We start from the raw sequence: 16,670 nt of genomic DNA, 5'->3' as shown, positions 1-16,670 counted from the left end.
CTACATCTACTGTTATTGGACCTTTTTTCGTCGTGGAAATGCGTGATTCTGGTTTTGTAACTGCTACCGTGACGGGTGAGAGGTACGCCGATATGTTACAGAATCGCATCATCCCCAGCCTGGCTGATAAACACTTGCTGGAACGTACGATGTTTATGCAGGATGGCGCTCCACACCATATTGCTAGATGCGTGAAAGATCTCTTGCGTGCGTCGTTTGGTGGTGATCGTGTGCTCAGCCGCCACTTTCATCATGCTTGGCCTCCCAGGTCCCCAGACCTCAGTCCGTGTGATTATTGGCTTTGGGGTTACCTGAAGTTGCAAGTGTATCATGATTGACCTACATCTCTAGGGATGCTGAAAGACAACATCCGACTCCAATGCCTCACCGTAACTCCTGACATGCTTTACAGTGCTGTTCACAACATTATTCCTCGACTACAGCTATTGTTGAGCAATGATGGTGGACATATTGAGCATTTCCTGTAAAGAACATCATCTTTGCTATGTCTTACTTTGTTATGCTAATTATTGCTATTCTGATCAGATGAAGCGCCATCTGCCGGACATTTTTTGAACTTTTGTATTTTTTTGGTTCTAGTAAAACCCCATGTCAGTTTGTACCTCTCTATCTACATTATTCCGTGATTTATTCAGTTTTCAAATTTATACTGATTTTTTGATGACCAGGTACGTAATTTTGTTATTAAACAATGGTTGGTACATACATCCTCAATCTACTTACTCGGCAAATACTTCTCCAGAGCATGGTTTAGGAACAGTTAAAATGTTGCCCATAAATCCTCTTCATCCACAATATTGAAAGTTATTGATGTCTATTCATTGCCCCCGTCAGAGGTTAGAGTCCTCCCTTGTGTGTGTGTGTGTGTGTGTGTGTGTGTGTGTGTGTGTGTGTGTTTTGTCCTCAGGCATAAGTTAGTTTAAGTTAGATTAAATAGTGTGTAAGCTTAGGGACCAGTGACCTCCACAGTTTGGTCCCATAAGACCTTACCACAAATTCCCAATATTCTATTCATTGTGCAAGTAGGATGCTAACAACTGCTAATCCTCTCTTCCACCATAAAAACTTTCCTACACTTCTGGATAACTTTATTCACTTAAATGACCATCATTGCTGTGATTACATGATGATCACAGATTCTTTCTCTGTATTGACACTGTCAGTAAGGTCAAGACTGTTTGAGTTCCGAAAAATGGGTTCAGAACTACTTCACAAGACAACGTGCAATGAATCCATAGATGTCCCAGTCTAAACTTGCTAGATTAAAGCCACCTTCAATTAATATTGCACGATTGGGATACTTCTGCACTACTGACCGTAGAATTTCTTTGAATGATTATACGAATTTCTTTGAATGATTATACGACTGTTATGGAGGAATCGGGTGGCCAGTAGAAACGTCAGAAAATTAACTTACGTTCACCTAGACTGGAGTTGTCACACCCACATAACTTAGCAGTCAGATTCAATTTCAACCTAGATCAACAATATTTTTGTCAACTTCATTGAACACTCACCCTCCCTATGGCACCTAACCTGCCTTTTCAGTATACGTTCCATGCCTCATTAAATATTTCAGGGCTTTCTTCTCCATGTTTCGTGCAGCTCTTGAGTTCTGAGTATAATTTCAATGTGCCAACTTTCCTGAAGGGCAGTAAATTTGGGGACTTTCTTAGAAATGCTTCAGCAATATATTGTTAACATCATGACATTTGAAGCATCTGTACTTTGCATGTGATCTGATTTTGCTCTCTGCGTATTGATTCACAACCACTAATCAGAGAACCTCGTACTATTACTTAGGCTAAAAATCTCCCATGTGCACTCCGCAAGTACTCTGCCACCTGAGTAGCTGCTTTGTCTCTTTAGTGCACCCATGACGTATCAAGAGCAATCCTACAATGATCCACCCCATAACGCAGGTCCAGAAATCTGCAACCAAGTTCATCACAGAATTGATGGAGCCTCTGGTTGAGACCCTCGAATTGGCTCAAACAAAAGGACTCTGATCAATTCCAGGTACAATGCTGTAAATTGAAAGTTCTGGACCTCAGAACTGAAACAACATGCGTCACTGGCACCTATGTAAGCCTCGACTTGAAGATGTGACTGTACTTGCACTCCCGATAGTGGCAGGTAGGACCGCCTCCAAATCTAGAATGAGGCCATCTGGCAGACATACTGAGTGCATGTTGGACTTCTTTCCAACCCTAGACAGTACTTCCCTTAGGAGCTCTATAACAATCCTAAAATGGAGCTCCTGATACCTAGCAAACCCCTCCCTCATGTGACTGCATGGATCCTGCTGCGGGAGTGGCAGTTTGTTCACTCTTAGGTCAAATGGGCAGGGCCAGATGGGTGGTCCCCACATTTACCCTCTGCCTAGAGTGAAGTGAATATGTTACAACCTGCTACTTACTCTGCAGTGAGCATATTTTTCCAACAACAGATACACTGGAATGTGCATTGGCAGCAGGGCTCATGGATGAAACAAGTGCCCCCTTGATGTGTCTCATGTGACACGCGAGTTTCTCTGATGCTGCTACAGCCTAAGGCATGAGTCTGCAGGTAGCAGACGGTGGCCAACAGCATCCCTAGCCATTTGTGAACTGCAACGAGCTTCTCCTGTGACCACACATAGCATGCACACTCTTTCCAGCCTATTACTAAAATTCGAATGAAAGAATAGGAAAACGTGGATAAAAATGAGCCCTCTTGTCTTTTAGAGAAGGATTTGCCCTACCAAATCTGTTAAAAACACAGAAGCAAGCTACTAAAAAAACATAGCCTTTCGCTAAGGCAGACAAGCAAAATGCCCATTTGCATCCACCTACCAAAGTAATTTGTGCCTGAAACATCACCATAATGGGTAATATAAATGGTAAACTGCTCTGAGACTCAAATAACTGTTTCAGTTGGTCATTAGAAGTAATAAACCCACTGAAAGTATTCCCGATAAGGCTGTGGATAACCAAAACCAGTTTTATTAAATTATGCTCATGGCTGCATACAGTACAACCAACATGAGAAGTACCCTAGCTTGAATGGCTAAAACCGACTGGCAGTGTGGTTAAGACCTGACATTGTACCAGTATGAATAGCTATCAATGCCATACAGTTGTAAATTACACATTGTGCAGTACCCATCTGGAGGTTAGTGTATTAGCCTTGCTGCATTGTAGGTGTACACATCATACAAGTGAGGCTGTTGCTGTGTTTGATAGTGAATAGAACAACATGAGTATGTGGAAGCCAATTAATCCTGTGAACCACATTAAGTTGCTGTGTGAAAAGGCACATGAAATTTACATATTGGATAATGGAAAGTAAAGCATCACCCCGTAGCTATTCTGACATGTCCACTGAGTGTGCCGTATGAAATTCTTTCCCTAAGATAGGGACAGACAATTTATTTTTGATATTAATTGGATTGGAGGATATGCTGTTTGCATGCAAGTTACATGATATCATAATTTAAAAAAGTTTCTGGGCACATAGGTGAAACACATGTCAACACAATTGAGAGGAATTCTGACTGTGTGTCTGATGACAGAGACAAAACAATATGCGAATGTTAAGAGTTCCAACAGCACTGAACTGTCATATCCAGCAACTGAAGGAACTGTAAGTCAAAGTCGGTGCACACCTTCACTCCTAAAAATAATACTGCTGCAGAGTACTGGTGGCTGAACATTGAATAACCTTTATGAGAATAATTGCAGCTACAGTAATGATGTACTTTTGGGTGGCTAGAGGAATTGTTGATGGCATTTTTCTGTACAATGTTTTGACAGCCAACCCAGTTGTCCTCTTCAGTTGCTACGAACTGTGTTATTACATTTACTTTCTACCTAGACTGCAGCCAGGATATTGAAAATAAGAAATGAATAAACAGCTGGTGTGGTGCAGTCTGTTTATAGGTCCACACAGTTACGCGATAAATATGGCTGTTTCCACACATGGTATATTAGTGAACAAGCTTTATATTTGTGCAGTTAGTACAAAATCTCTGTGCCATACATCTTGTTGATTATTACACTTGGAAACTGACAAACCACAGGTCACATTACATGATTGATATTTCATCATCCACATTCACTCTATTATCTACAACCAACTTTCTTCATGAAGATACAGAGATTTGTTAACAAGTATGTGTCGTAGATCTGGTTAAAAGTTGGTATTACTGTTGCAGCATTTGCTAATGTGATGACTGTCGCTTTTGGCACTGGACTACTGCAGATTCACCGAAAAAGATTTAACGTGTCTACATGTTTCCCTTGTCAAGTGTGTGTAGTGTTCCATTCCACTGTGTTTTAATCACTTCATTAAAACTTCACATTTGCACTTTGATGACAAATAAGGGAAGAACTTACAATGTTGTCACAACTTCAATTTTGGGCCAAATAATACCTCATTTGCAACTGTTGTGAATCTGCTGTTCATAATTGTCTTGTACAAGATATTGTTTCTTCAGTGACTTTTGCTTCTGCTGTCTTCAAATTCATTAACATCAAATATCAATTTCAGCCAAATGCAGAGTTTTGCAAGTAAGTGTCATTGATGGGCCACATAATGCACACATCTCAGTATTTTAAAATTATTTTTATTTGATTAGGCCATTTGACTTGGAGTACTTAGCTTGTTAGAGGTGCAGTAGCCTCAAACTGCTCCCTGAATACTGATATTGTGTATATTTTCTCATTTTTATATGGCTTATTCTTTCTCATTGATATTTCAGATACTGTGTTGGTTGTATTTTATCTTCCCATTATTAGCAAGAGAACAATGACAGTTAATACTCTGAAGTGAAGCTACATTACTGTAATTATTATCATTATAATGTTCACAGTATAAACTTGTGTTTACTGTTCCTGTTTTTGTATAATTTTTCATTTTTTATTCCTTATTCACCTTTACAGAATTCATACATTGAAGAAGATCAAACACGCTGCTATGTTTTAATTGATATGATTAATTTACATAGGACACTCTTACTGTAAATGTACCCATTATTTGTTTATAAAATGTTTTGGTTACTACACCTGAAATATCTGAAGCAAGCAGTTAACACACTGGACACCTTTAAATAACTTAGGGCACATTTCACAAGAACCAGACAGAGCATGCCTCTTTTCTTTACAAAATGATCTTGAGTGTTTGTGTGCAATATATCAATAAGTGAGATCTACCCACTTAAATACATATATTTGAAGAGGATTTAGATGGTTACAGCTACCTACAGGAGTAGCAGCATACAAAGTTTTCTGGCCATTGTGGTGTTTTAAGCAAACAGGATCTTGTCTGTTCCACAGTTGCTGGTAGGTTATATAATTATTCACTTATCACTGAAATATATATTTATTTATTGTCATTAAGCTGTGAGGCCTTTTGTGAACCTTGCAAAGTGTAACTTAATGACACCTGGTGTAAAGTAGGAGGCTGTCTTTAATCATGTCTGGAGTCCACTACTGCCCCTCAGTGTCAGTTTCCTATTACATTTAGCAACTAAAAAGCAGTATTTTTAAAATTAATCTTTGTTATTATTTTAATGAGCTCTGTAATTGTTCAACAATACACAGGAAGGGGTAAGCAGGATAACAGGCTTGGCTGCTCCACAATTTTCCTTTTCTGTATCTAAGAGATCCTTTTGCTGAACATATTTGGTCTATTTGATTAAGAATGAAGCACTGGAACAGACAAAATATGATCATGAACTGAAATTCCTCTGGCTGATTCTCTGAGCAACATATACACCACTAATTATACAACCTAAAGTGAGACAGGTCCGTTATTTATAAAACTACCTTTTACACCTTCAATGTGGTGTCATTTACAAGGTATCAGAGAATGCAGAAACTCGGATAAAGTGTGTCAAAGATAGAGCAGTCATGGAGTCTTGTTAGGTCATAGTACAGCAAAATAGTTGTTGCTTAATGTATTGTGACGTTGTTGTTGAAGTACAGGGGCATGTGTCATAGGCAAGATAAGTGGTGAAAGTGAGGGACAGCAAGCAGCAGTTGGTGACACAAAAATCCTGTGGGTGCTCTATCTCATTTTAGACAAAAAGAAAATATAATTCACGCAAAAATACCACATAGCGCATAAGTGCATATACTAAAAAGTGACAATGAAATAAATTGGCTGATACTTCTACCCTGCCATATCCATTGTAAAATGATTACCTTGACTTTCAAATGTGAATAAGACAACAATGTTACTGAAATGACTGGCTAGTGTATCTAGTCATGATGTATTTAATGAAGTTGAGTACTAAAATAAAACTCAAGGATCTTCTAATGCAACCATTCGAAGTCTCATGTTGACCTATTAATGCCACTTTATTAAGAATCAGTTCTCCTACCTCTCATCTTCTCTAAGTGGTGATTGGTGTACGGGCAATAGGATACTGTTTGTCAAAAGCACCTTAAATTTTTGCACTATTCTGTGCCGTAAAATTCAGGCAAACAAGGAATGCAGTACATAGACACACAATTTTCTTTCACTGCACATTGTTTTTTATATTTTTGTCCAACTGTTTTGCTATTTTGCCTGTCCAGAATTTTCTTGCCCAATATGTGATGAAAAAAGTGAAGCACCCAGAAAACATGGTCAGATGGAAATGTAACTTAGTACATGTACACACCAGCATTGGGTATGTAAATGATCAGATTTGCAACTGTCTGTGACAGGTAGACAAGCCACTAGAGTGCATTAGTACTGCTTGTGGTTAGTGTCGTTGCCAGGCCTGGCAGAATGTAAAATGGGTGTCAACAGCATAAGATGTTCAGTGATCACTGTGAAGGGCATGGATATGCTGTGTACTTGTGTGAGGCTGTGTTATTAGCATCTGACATGGTTTGAAAGGGAACTCATTTTAGGTCTCCATTTTCCGGCAGGTCAAATCGTGCAGTATCCATATTTGCAGGTCATAAAAATGTGACAGCGGCCTGCTGGTGAACGGCATGGGAATGTTGGGGCAGGAATACTCATTGACCATGGATGACTGCAAAAAGGGAGGATCGCTGTATTGTGCCCCAAACACATCACAACCCCCTTCATGTCTATGCCACAACAATAATAGACAGTGGACTCCATGCAACATTCTGAGTCATCCTGCATTGTTGGTCAGACACTAGCAGGAGCTGGAATAGGGAATTATGATCCCATGCGTAGGCTGCCATTAACACCACAGCACAATCACTGCATTTGGGATGGTGCCATGACCGAGAATCTTGGACTGCTGGTGTGACGTCACATAGTGTTCAGTGAACAATCACAGTTCTGCATTACCTCTGACTCTCACCATCGGTGACTATGGTTGCGACCTGGTGAGAGGTACTATTCTTCGAATGTTATCAAAGGGGAGGCAATTGGTATGACTTCAGGTAATAATGGTTGATGGCACAATGGTATGCCACTGGCATCCTGCATCCTTATGTGTTACCTTTCGTGTGACAATATGGTACTGCCACTTTTCAACAGGTCAGTGCATGTCTACCCATGGCATGTGCCTTTATTTAAACTATCTGCATGATGTTGACGTACTTCTGTGGCTGGCACAATCCCCAGATCCATCCCCAGTTGAAAATGTGGAACCAGCTCGAACATCAAATTCATGCTAGTGCTAGTATCCAGGATACTAAGAACCAGGTACAACATCTGTGGGACAGATTTCCTTGGGAGAGAATACAATGGCTTTATACACCCTTCCCAACTGCATTGGTGCGTACAGCCAGGCCAGAAGGGGTGCGAAATTATCCCAATACTTTGCCTCATACTGCCAAGGTCTCTATAGATTTGTCTCGATTTTGTGATCACTGCAATAACAACACACACCCTCTCAACGTATGAAGTTCCATTACGTTTCCTGCGACCTTCCTGGGTGATTCACTTTTTTTGTCAGGTGGTGTAATTTAACTGTAAATCTATTTTCAGTCCTTTACAACAGTATCTGATTCATGCTTTTTTGGCTTAAATTGCAAGTAAATTAAAGAAAAGGCCAGAATTGCAATAATTGTTCCAGTTGTCTTTTATTTTTCTAGTTAATGGCTCGTGGCAAGAGAGGTACATCTGTTGCAGTGAAGGCATTGGTGCAGCAGGGTGTAATCATAGTGATTGCCATGTGTCATCAAATTTCAATCCAAGTAACCTCCGAGGATTTGTGAGGACTCTACCGAGGGAAACAGAGGTTGCAGATGGTGACTATGGAGTGTATGCACTGGACTGTGAGATGTGTTACACAACAATGGGACTGGAATTAACCAGAGTCACTGTCATTGATCGAAAGTACAAAACTGTTTATGAAACTCTAGTGAAACCAAAAAATCCAATAATTGATTATAATACACGGTAAATCAATCTTAGTCTTTTTTCCATTTTTTAGTACTTACTAGTGTACAGAAAAACAGTTTACGAGTTTCGACATCTGTTGTTGTGTATCTTTCCGATATTGATCAATTTTTAAGTGAAACTTGTAAACTTATTTTTAATATATGCAAATCACTGTTGTCAACCTATTGTATAGTCTTTCCATCAAAAATTTTTTACAAATAACAACTAAAGTAAAATGTACTATGTTTTTCCAGCATTACTTTAATGTGTTACATTTTGGTACTCATGTTTCTTTTTGTGTATAAATATGATTTTGTTACAAGATGTCTTGTGGCATATATTGTAATTTATATGCCTAAATATGTACCACACATAATTGGTGATGCCAGTTGAAGTAACTGTAACAGGAATAACCTCCAGTTTTATGTGGCTTGATTGTGGACTCATGGTGAAACCTTGTAAGTAGTTTCACAAGAAAACACACTTTGTTGCCTATGTTTCACAAAATTTTATTTTATGTGGTTTGCATTTCAGGTTTCAAGCCCATTATCTAGTGTTTCTGCTTCAAAGACATTACATCTATATTATGAAACAGTTAATTTACAGCCAACAAAGAAATGAAGTTGTCATTCAAAATACATCAAGATCTTACAATGTACAACAAAGAAATTAAGTTTTCGTATAAACATGTTTTATAATCTGAACGTAAAATCCATTTGGTCATGCTGTAGCCATTCTAGATGGCCCTACTAATGAATGGTTACTGAACGACTGAACAGATTTCACCCTCTCACAGGTTCTGGATTCCACCAGGATTGCTGCTGAAGGAAAATAATGTTGTTACATTTGATACCAGCTCAGGCTTGCAAGGCCAGTGTCAGTTCAATAATTTTTTTTAAATTAGGTCATGCCATTTTGTAACACAGCATAACAAATTACTGGATGGGCATCCACAGCCAAACTTCTGCATGTTGAATAAAAACAGCTGCAGTTTTTATAAATTCTTTATTAGAGATTTGACTGGTTTCTGTAATTTTAAACTACATCGTCAGATGCAAATGCGAATAAAAAGAGAGAGGCCAAATATTTACATTATGTGATCAGGCCACTTTTACAGTCTGATCCTAACCTTCTGTTTCAAATTTGGAAAATTTCACAAAAAGTGATAGTCATGTATTTGAGAGAGAGAGAGAGAGAGAGAGAGAGAGAGAGAGAGGGGGGGGGGGGGCATGACACTGGAACCTATGAACAAATGGGATGAGAGAAGAGATTATAAAATTCACCAGAAATGGGGGGGGGGGGGGGACAAAGTATAGAGCAACAGTACCTCAACTGAAGCTGTCCTAGGATGGAACACTGCAACTGCCATACACTGGCTGATTGGATATCAAAACATAGGCCCCACAGGGAACACCGCATGCATGGAAGCATGAATAACCTCTGATAACTTTAAGGACGTGGTTGGGAACCAGGTGTACAATAATAAACATACAATAAAAATAGCAATTGTCAAGTGAATAACTTATAGGCATAAGGATAAGAGCATGGAACCTGATGAGGGCCATTTACATGTATAACATTTAGAATTAAATAATCTTGAAATTGTTAAAATTTCTTCAAAAATTTAAGAAAGGGGGGAATAGCCCTAGTAAAGCACCCAGGAATAGAAGAAAATGGACAGAGGGTGATTATGAACAAGGCTCTATAAGTAATCAAAGTTTGCCAAACAGCTTTATGCTTTAACTCATTTTAGAATTCGTTTGGTTTGCAGGTTGGCTCAATGCGCAAAAGATCTCCCACCCTTCCAAGACATTAAGAACACCATCACTGCATTTCATATGTAAAATTGTGAGAGCAGGTGAATACAAGAAACTGAGTGACCAATTTCAAATAAATGCAAACGCAGGGCAGAACTGGAACCCGAACCAGAAATATGTTCCTTAAACCTAACTTCAAAGGATCTTCCAGTTTGGCCTATATACTTAGACTGGCAATCTTCACCGGTGATGTTGTAAACACCTGACGACTTGTGGGGCTACTGTTTCACTCTCTCCCTATGTTTAAACAACAGCCTGTTATTATCGGGAATGAAATCTGATGAAACGATATCTTTTGTAGCCAACTGTATACCCACTCTATCTGAAACCCTTCCATAGTACAGCATCCTATGATAAATGTTCCCAGTGCCATTCTCCTGCAGAGGGAATAATGTAGACAAAATATCCTGTTGACCCAGGGTCAACAGGATATTTCATCAACATTTTTCCCTGTGTGGGAGAGGGGGCTTAGGAATGTTTCTTATCATAGGATTCCATGCTATGGAGGGTTTCAGATATCTTCCCAGCATATTTCTTTCCTAAGAATAATGGGCTGTGGTTTAAACACAGGGAGAGGATGAAACAGGAGCCCTACAAGTCGTCAGGTGTTTGCAGCATCGCCTGTGATGATTGCCAGCCTAAGTACATAGGCCAAACTGTGGAAGGTCCTATGAAGTTATGATTAGGGAACATATTTATGATTTGGGTCCCACTTCTGCCTTGAGTTTACATGTATATGAAATGGGTCACTCAGTTTCTTGCATTACCGTATTTACTTGAATCTAAGCCGCACTCAAATCTAAGCCGCACCTGAAAAATGAGACTCGAAATAAAGGAAGAAAAAAATTCCCGAATCTAAGCCGCACCTGAAATTTGCGACTCGAAATTCAAGGGGAGAGAAAAGTTTTAGGCCGCACCTCCATATCGAAACAAAGTTGGTCCATTGTAATATGAGACAAAATTTACGTCGAATGAATGACGATACAGCGACAGTAGTTTGGTTCGAGTCGTAAGCTTAGCAGTTATGCTTTACCAGGTAGCCATTGCTATGCGTCAGGTGCTCCGTCCGTATTTATACGAGTACCCTTCCTTTTTCACGTGCTCCGTCTGGTTTGAATCGATTGCTTATTTTGCTTTGATCTGATAAGTGCTGTTTTCTTTGTTATAGGTGTTCACGTCACTCTAAGCTGAAAATGCATTACTGTACTGTTTCATGCATTGTTTGTCGCATTCTGATAGTGCGTGTTTACGGCCTGTCGCCACTCGCAGCACGGCTTGCTTTTGTGCACACTACCGCCGCTTACAATTAAAAAAAAAAAAAAGAGAGAGAGAGAGAGAGGAATCGTCTCATTAGCGAAACAATGGCATGAGACTGCTATTTGTTGTTATTTACACTGCTGCTTTCTTTGATAATGATCAACAAGAACCAAAATAATAGACTGCGTATGATAGAACATGTTCTGAACGAGAGTTAGGCGAAACTTTTTCTCCGTTTGAAAATCTTTGCGGCCGCTTCTTTAGTACATCAAATTCTGCACAGAAATTAGAGTCATCTTAGATTTTAAAATCTAGTCAGTTGCCGTGCTTCATTTCCGATTGTATCACTATTGGGCATAATAATAATTCGAATATAAACATGACACGATACGTATATTCTTCTGCGTTTGCTGTTGTCTCACTCTAGTTTCGTAGTTTATTAGGCAGACAGGATTTAAATGAGATAGCAGCAAACGCGAAAGAATACATGGCAAAATGTTTATATTCATATTATTCATATGGTGAAGAGAATACTGCATGTGATCCACATTTCATCAGGTTCCTATTAGCAACCATCTCTTCTCACAGGTAGGAAAAAATTCAGAACATAGAGTTGGCCATATTGACAAGCATCCTAAACAGTCTTGCTAGTCAGATTTTCGTAGTACATTGAAATTCTGCTACATTCGAAGATGAACAATACGGAATTTGTATTTACTTCGTTGGATAATGTATGAAAATGCAGTGGTCGAAACTCGGGGCGGAGAAAAAAAGCTCGTCTTCCACCTTTCTTTTTTTTTAAATTTATTTACTGACGCAGAGGTTTTGGCGCCAGTATTTATCTTTGTGCCTACAAAGCATGCCTGTGTAGCGCTACATATATTCGACAGCAGAAGTTAGTTGTAGTGGCACCTACCAACATTTTTCAGAACTTCCGCTTGCTTTGCACTCGATTCTAAGCCGCAGGCGGTTTTTTGGATTACAAAAACCGGAAAAAAAGTGCGGCTTAGATTCGAGTAAATACGGTACATCTGGTCTCGCAATTTTGCATACAGAATGCAAGAATAATGTTCTTAATATGTTGGAAGAGTTAAAGCTGTTTCATGCATTAAGAAAACCTTCAAACTAAACACAACATTCTCAAACTGAGTTAAGGCATAAAGCCATTTGGCCAGATTTGATTACTTAAATAAATAGCCTGGTTCATTCGTTCTCTCCCCCTCACCTCCTCTTACTTGGTGCCTTTACTATGGCTATTTGCCCTTTTTAAACGTCTCTTTAAAATGTTCTCATTTTTTTTTAAGTTTTAAGGAAATTGTAACAGTTTTCAAGATTATTTAATTCTAAATGTTATGTTTGTGAATGACTACCAACAGGTTCCAGGCTTTTGTCTTTATGTCTGGAAGTTATTCACTTGACAGTTGCTATTTTTATTAGTATGATTATTTTCGTACACCCAGTTCCTTGAAGTTAACAGAGGTTATTCATGCATCTGTGCATGTGCCACTTGCTGTGGAGTTTATGTTTTGATATCCAGTCAGTCCGTGTATGGCAGTCACAGCATTCCATGCCAGTGCAGCTTCAGCTGAGGTACTGTTTATTCTATACTTTGCCCTCCCCGTTTCTGGTAGTGTTTTATAATCTTTCCTCTCATCCTGTTCATTTATAAGTCCTAGTTTCATACACCCACCTTTTTTTCGATCCATAACTCTTGCTTTTTGCATAATTTTCCAAATTTTAAAAAGAGGCTTGGGATTGGACTGTACAAGTGGCCTGACCGCATAATGTAAGTATTCGGTTTTCTGGATGCTTTCTATGACTGTCATATGGTCTTTGCATAATATTGTTCATGGTCTGTTTCTGATGATGTAAATTAAAATTATGAAACAGTCGTCCCTTTAACAAGGGATTTATAAGATGAGCAGCAGTTTTATTCAACATACATCCTTCCAATGTTCCTCTTCAGGGTAATGAAAGTGCTGGATTCTGATGACAGTCTTCTCTATATATGATGCTATTATGATTGTCATGCAGCAACAAAAGTCCCTGTTCTGGAACATCATTGGACAAATGAAAGTTATGATGACTGTAGATAAGGTCGTACAGAAGGCCATTTCCTTTACTACATCTGCAGGTATTTGGCAGGCAACAGTAAATTAGCAGCATTATCCTGCAGCAATAAGTCAGTTTTGTATGGCAGTTCTTTATGGTCATTTGTTTAAACTGTTGAACCTGGGTCCTGAGGAGATGCTGGCTGATAAACACATGCATGGACTGGAATCTGTGACAACAGGGACATTAACAAGCTTGTAGCCATCCTACCTGTTCATATTGTTGGAGAATTGAATTTTCCTGATAACCTCTCTTACTTTGCACTCCTGCATCCATGGCAGCTGAACAAGCACAAGAACTCTTGAAATTTGATGGATTCGCCACAGTTGGTGTTAACGAGTAAAATACGTCAATTCACCTTTGTTGTAGGTTGCATCAGATATTACAGAAGAGTTTTTGATACTGGAATAGTTACAATCATTATTACAAATCACGCTAGTACCAATGGAAACTCCAGGTAGTAATATCAACAATGTAGAAGAAGGTAGACTGCTATTTACTGTAAAGAAGACATGTCAAGTTGCAGACAGGCACGATTAAAAGACATTACACTCGCATATAGCTTTCAGCCACAGCCTGCATCACAGCGCGTGTGTCCTCACACACACACACACACACACACACACACACACACACACACACAGCAAGAAGCAATTAGAGAACGCCCTTGGCTACAACTTCTGTTGTGTTTACCATTGTCGTATGACTCTGGGATCTCAGGTGTTGGTTACAACTTCAGCTGCAGATAGCAGTCGTGACTCTATATGTAACTGTTGTGATTCAGTTTCATTGCATCTTTTGTTTCTCAGTACAGCGTATTCATTTTACGCAATGGACTAGTGGAAACTAGCAATGAAATTGCACAGACAAGTGATGAAACTAGTTTCATCCTTCTAATTGAGCTCAACACTGCATGTGAAGAGGAAGTGTGAAATTATGTTAATGCTGAACTTCCAATATCACTGTTTTCTGTGTGCAACTGTTTGGCTATCAATCACTTTGTTATTCTCGTCCAAGTATATAGACACGTGGGCAGAGGGTTCACTTTCTGATCTTGACATCACTGTTGCTCAGTCTCTAAATGAAACTTGTATGTCTCTGTTTATTGTTGCTATCTACATGTAAGCACCAGTAATATGACATATGCCACTGTTGCACATTGTTGTGTACATAGTTCCGCGTAGTCAGTGTGTACACAACTTTCCCACTAGAGCGCGCCCCGCTAAGCACAACAGCACAGGCGCAGTGCTCGTCCATCTTCGCTCTACGAGATGACGCTGCCATAAAGACGGACCAAATTCTGCTTCCACCGATCCGTGTATTAATATGTAACACAGCCAATGAGATCACTGCTAACGTAGAACCTTTTCTCCTCGCGGATCACACTCGCGCAGTGATACCTGAACGCGCAAGGCATTATAACGAGTGTACAGACCTCCGATTAGTCAGTCTGCATTAATCTGTAGTCAAGTTTCAGTTTGCGCCTAATAAGATTACCATATTCCTGTACACAGCCATGAAGAGAAATGTATAGACACTTTGTCAAGTATGAGAGATATGTGAGAATAAGATTAACGTACCAAGACCAAAGGAACTTCAGACTGTCAGTTGTAAACAGCATCCAGAATCAAGTTATGTAATGTCTATATTTTTTATTATTTTAATAATGTGTGTGAAAATCAATCAAGTTCTGTTTAAAGTTGGTCACCGTCAATCTGCTGCTCTAAGCATGCAAGTGGCATTTCTATCGTCTGACCTAATGGCAGAAGATAAACATGCCACGATAAGACCACGAGACATATTGCTGACACTCGCCTACTTCGTTAGAGCGACAAGTCAAATAATCTGATGGTTTGTGTACCGAAGGTCTTACAGTACGCACACCACACACATGTAAGAGGGTAGATTCCTATTGTATATGCAAGGTGGTACTCAAAATCTAAAGTAAACTGACTTACACCACTATTTCTATTAAAATTCAGTCTTGGTAAACACAACACTGTGGAGCAGGAAAGCCTTTTAATCCATAAGACATTTCACACTTTTGTAGCATGAGGTAATTCCAACCTTGGAAACTGTTGATATTGTTCTGATTTATATGCTGAGAAATTGGTATTATTTTGGACTCTTGAGTGTGATACCAGTTTATTTTGTCAATGTCACTCCCCTTATCTATTTGAGTCATGTGTGTATGTCACTAATTTAACTTTACTTTTTGGGAGATATATTTAAGTAACATGTGTGAAACGATTGTTTGTTCTTAAGTGTAGTTTTTTTTTCATAAATATCTGTTGTAGACTCTCCATTTCAGTTTTTTTAGTGTTGTGTCTGTTATGTTGTCTTACCCTTTTCACACATCATGATGTTACACATGTGAGATAAATTAATTAAATTATTTTTTGGCTTTCCAATTAGGAGCTCATGATGGGCATATGGCTTTGTGACTGACGTCTCGAACTACTCATTATTACATCATATGTTATGTAAATTTTAAGAATATAATTTTTTCTAGAGACAGTATTTGCAGTGGAAAATCCTGTGGATTGTAAGTATTACTTTAAATTGATGGACCACCATTTATCCAGAAGTTGGAGTACTGTGATCAGAGAAAAGTGTATGTGCAAGTTCTGTCAGCCATTCTCTTAGTAACTGAGAAAAAAGTATTAAGCTTTATTTGCAATATTTCTTTGGGTACACATGGTGTATATAGAGTGATTTCTTATATTTCTAATCATTTTACATATAGAGTAATTTATTATGGTATTTATAATCATTTCAGTGTCAGAAAGGTGTTTAATTTCTGATATCATCAGAAAAAATGGATGTTTTGTTATACTTGACTGGCAAGTATACTTGACTGGCAAGTAAGAAAGGGGTCCCTTCCATCATTTATCTACTGTTTCATACTTTCCCTAGTTTTCCGCCAGAGGGGGAAAATCAAGTGGAAGCATTCAAGTTTCAGCACTTGCTGTAAAATCTTTTCTACCAAAATATACTGTAGAGAACTGGCAGCAATATCTCCACTATTGTACTTGTGTAGCTGTGAGAGAGTTATTTCAAGGGGAAAAAATCAGCTATGGATCTAAAATAAAATTATCTGTGAAAAAAAGTGGAAAAGATTATGAAGAA

At 38.8% G+C, this 16,670-nt stretch overlaps 1 protein-coding gene across 2 annotated transcripts in view; it reads left to right on the top strand.

The window, feature by feature from the left end:
- LOC126248962 (RNA exonuclease 1 homolog) overlaps positions 1-16,670 on the top strand; it is a 231,373-nt gene that overhangs the window by 205,115 nt on the left and 9,588 nt on the right. For both annotated transcript variants that reach the window (XM_049950510.1, XM_049950509.1), the window contains exon 11: positions 8,067-8,373. In XM_049950510.1, coding sequence (XP_049806467.1) covers positions 8,067-8,373 — 307 coding nt within the window. The remainder of the gene's footprint in view (positions 1-8,066; positions 8,374-16,670) is intronic.

The sequence above is a fragment of the Schistocerca nitens genome, chromosome 3, assembly GCF_023898315.1.
Source record: "Schistocerca nitens isolate TAMUIC-IGC-003100 chromosome 3, iqSchNite1.1, whole genome shotgun sequence".
Classification (NCBI taxonomy): Eukaryota; Metazoa; Arthropoda; class Insecta; order Orthoptera; family Acrididae; genus Schistocerca; species Schistocerca nitens.
This window is presented reverse-complemented; position numbering and strand designations above follow the sequence as displayed.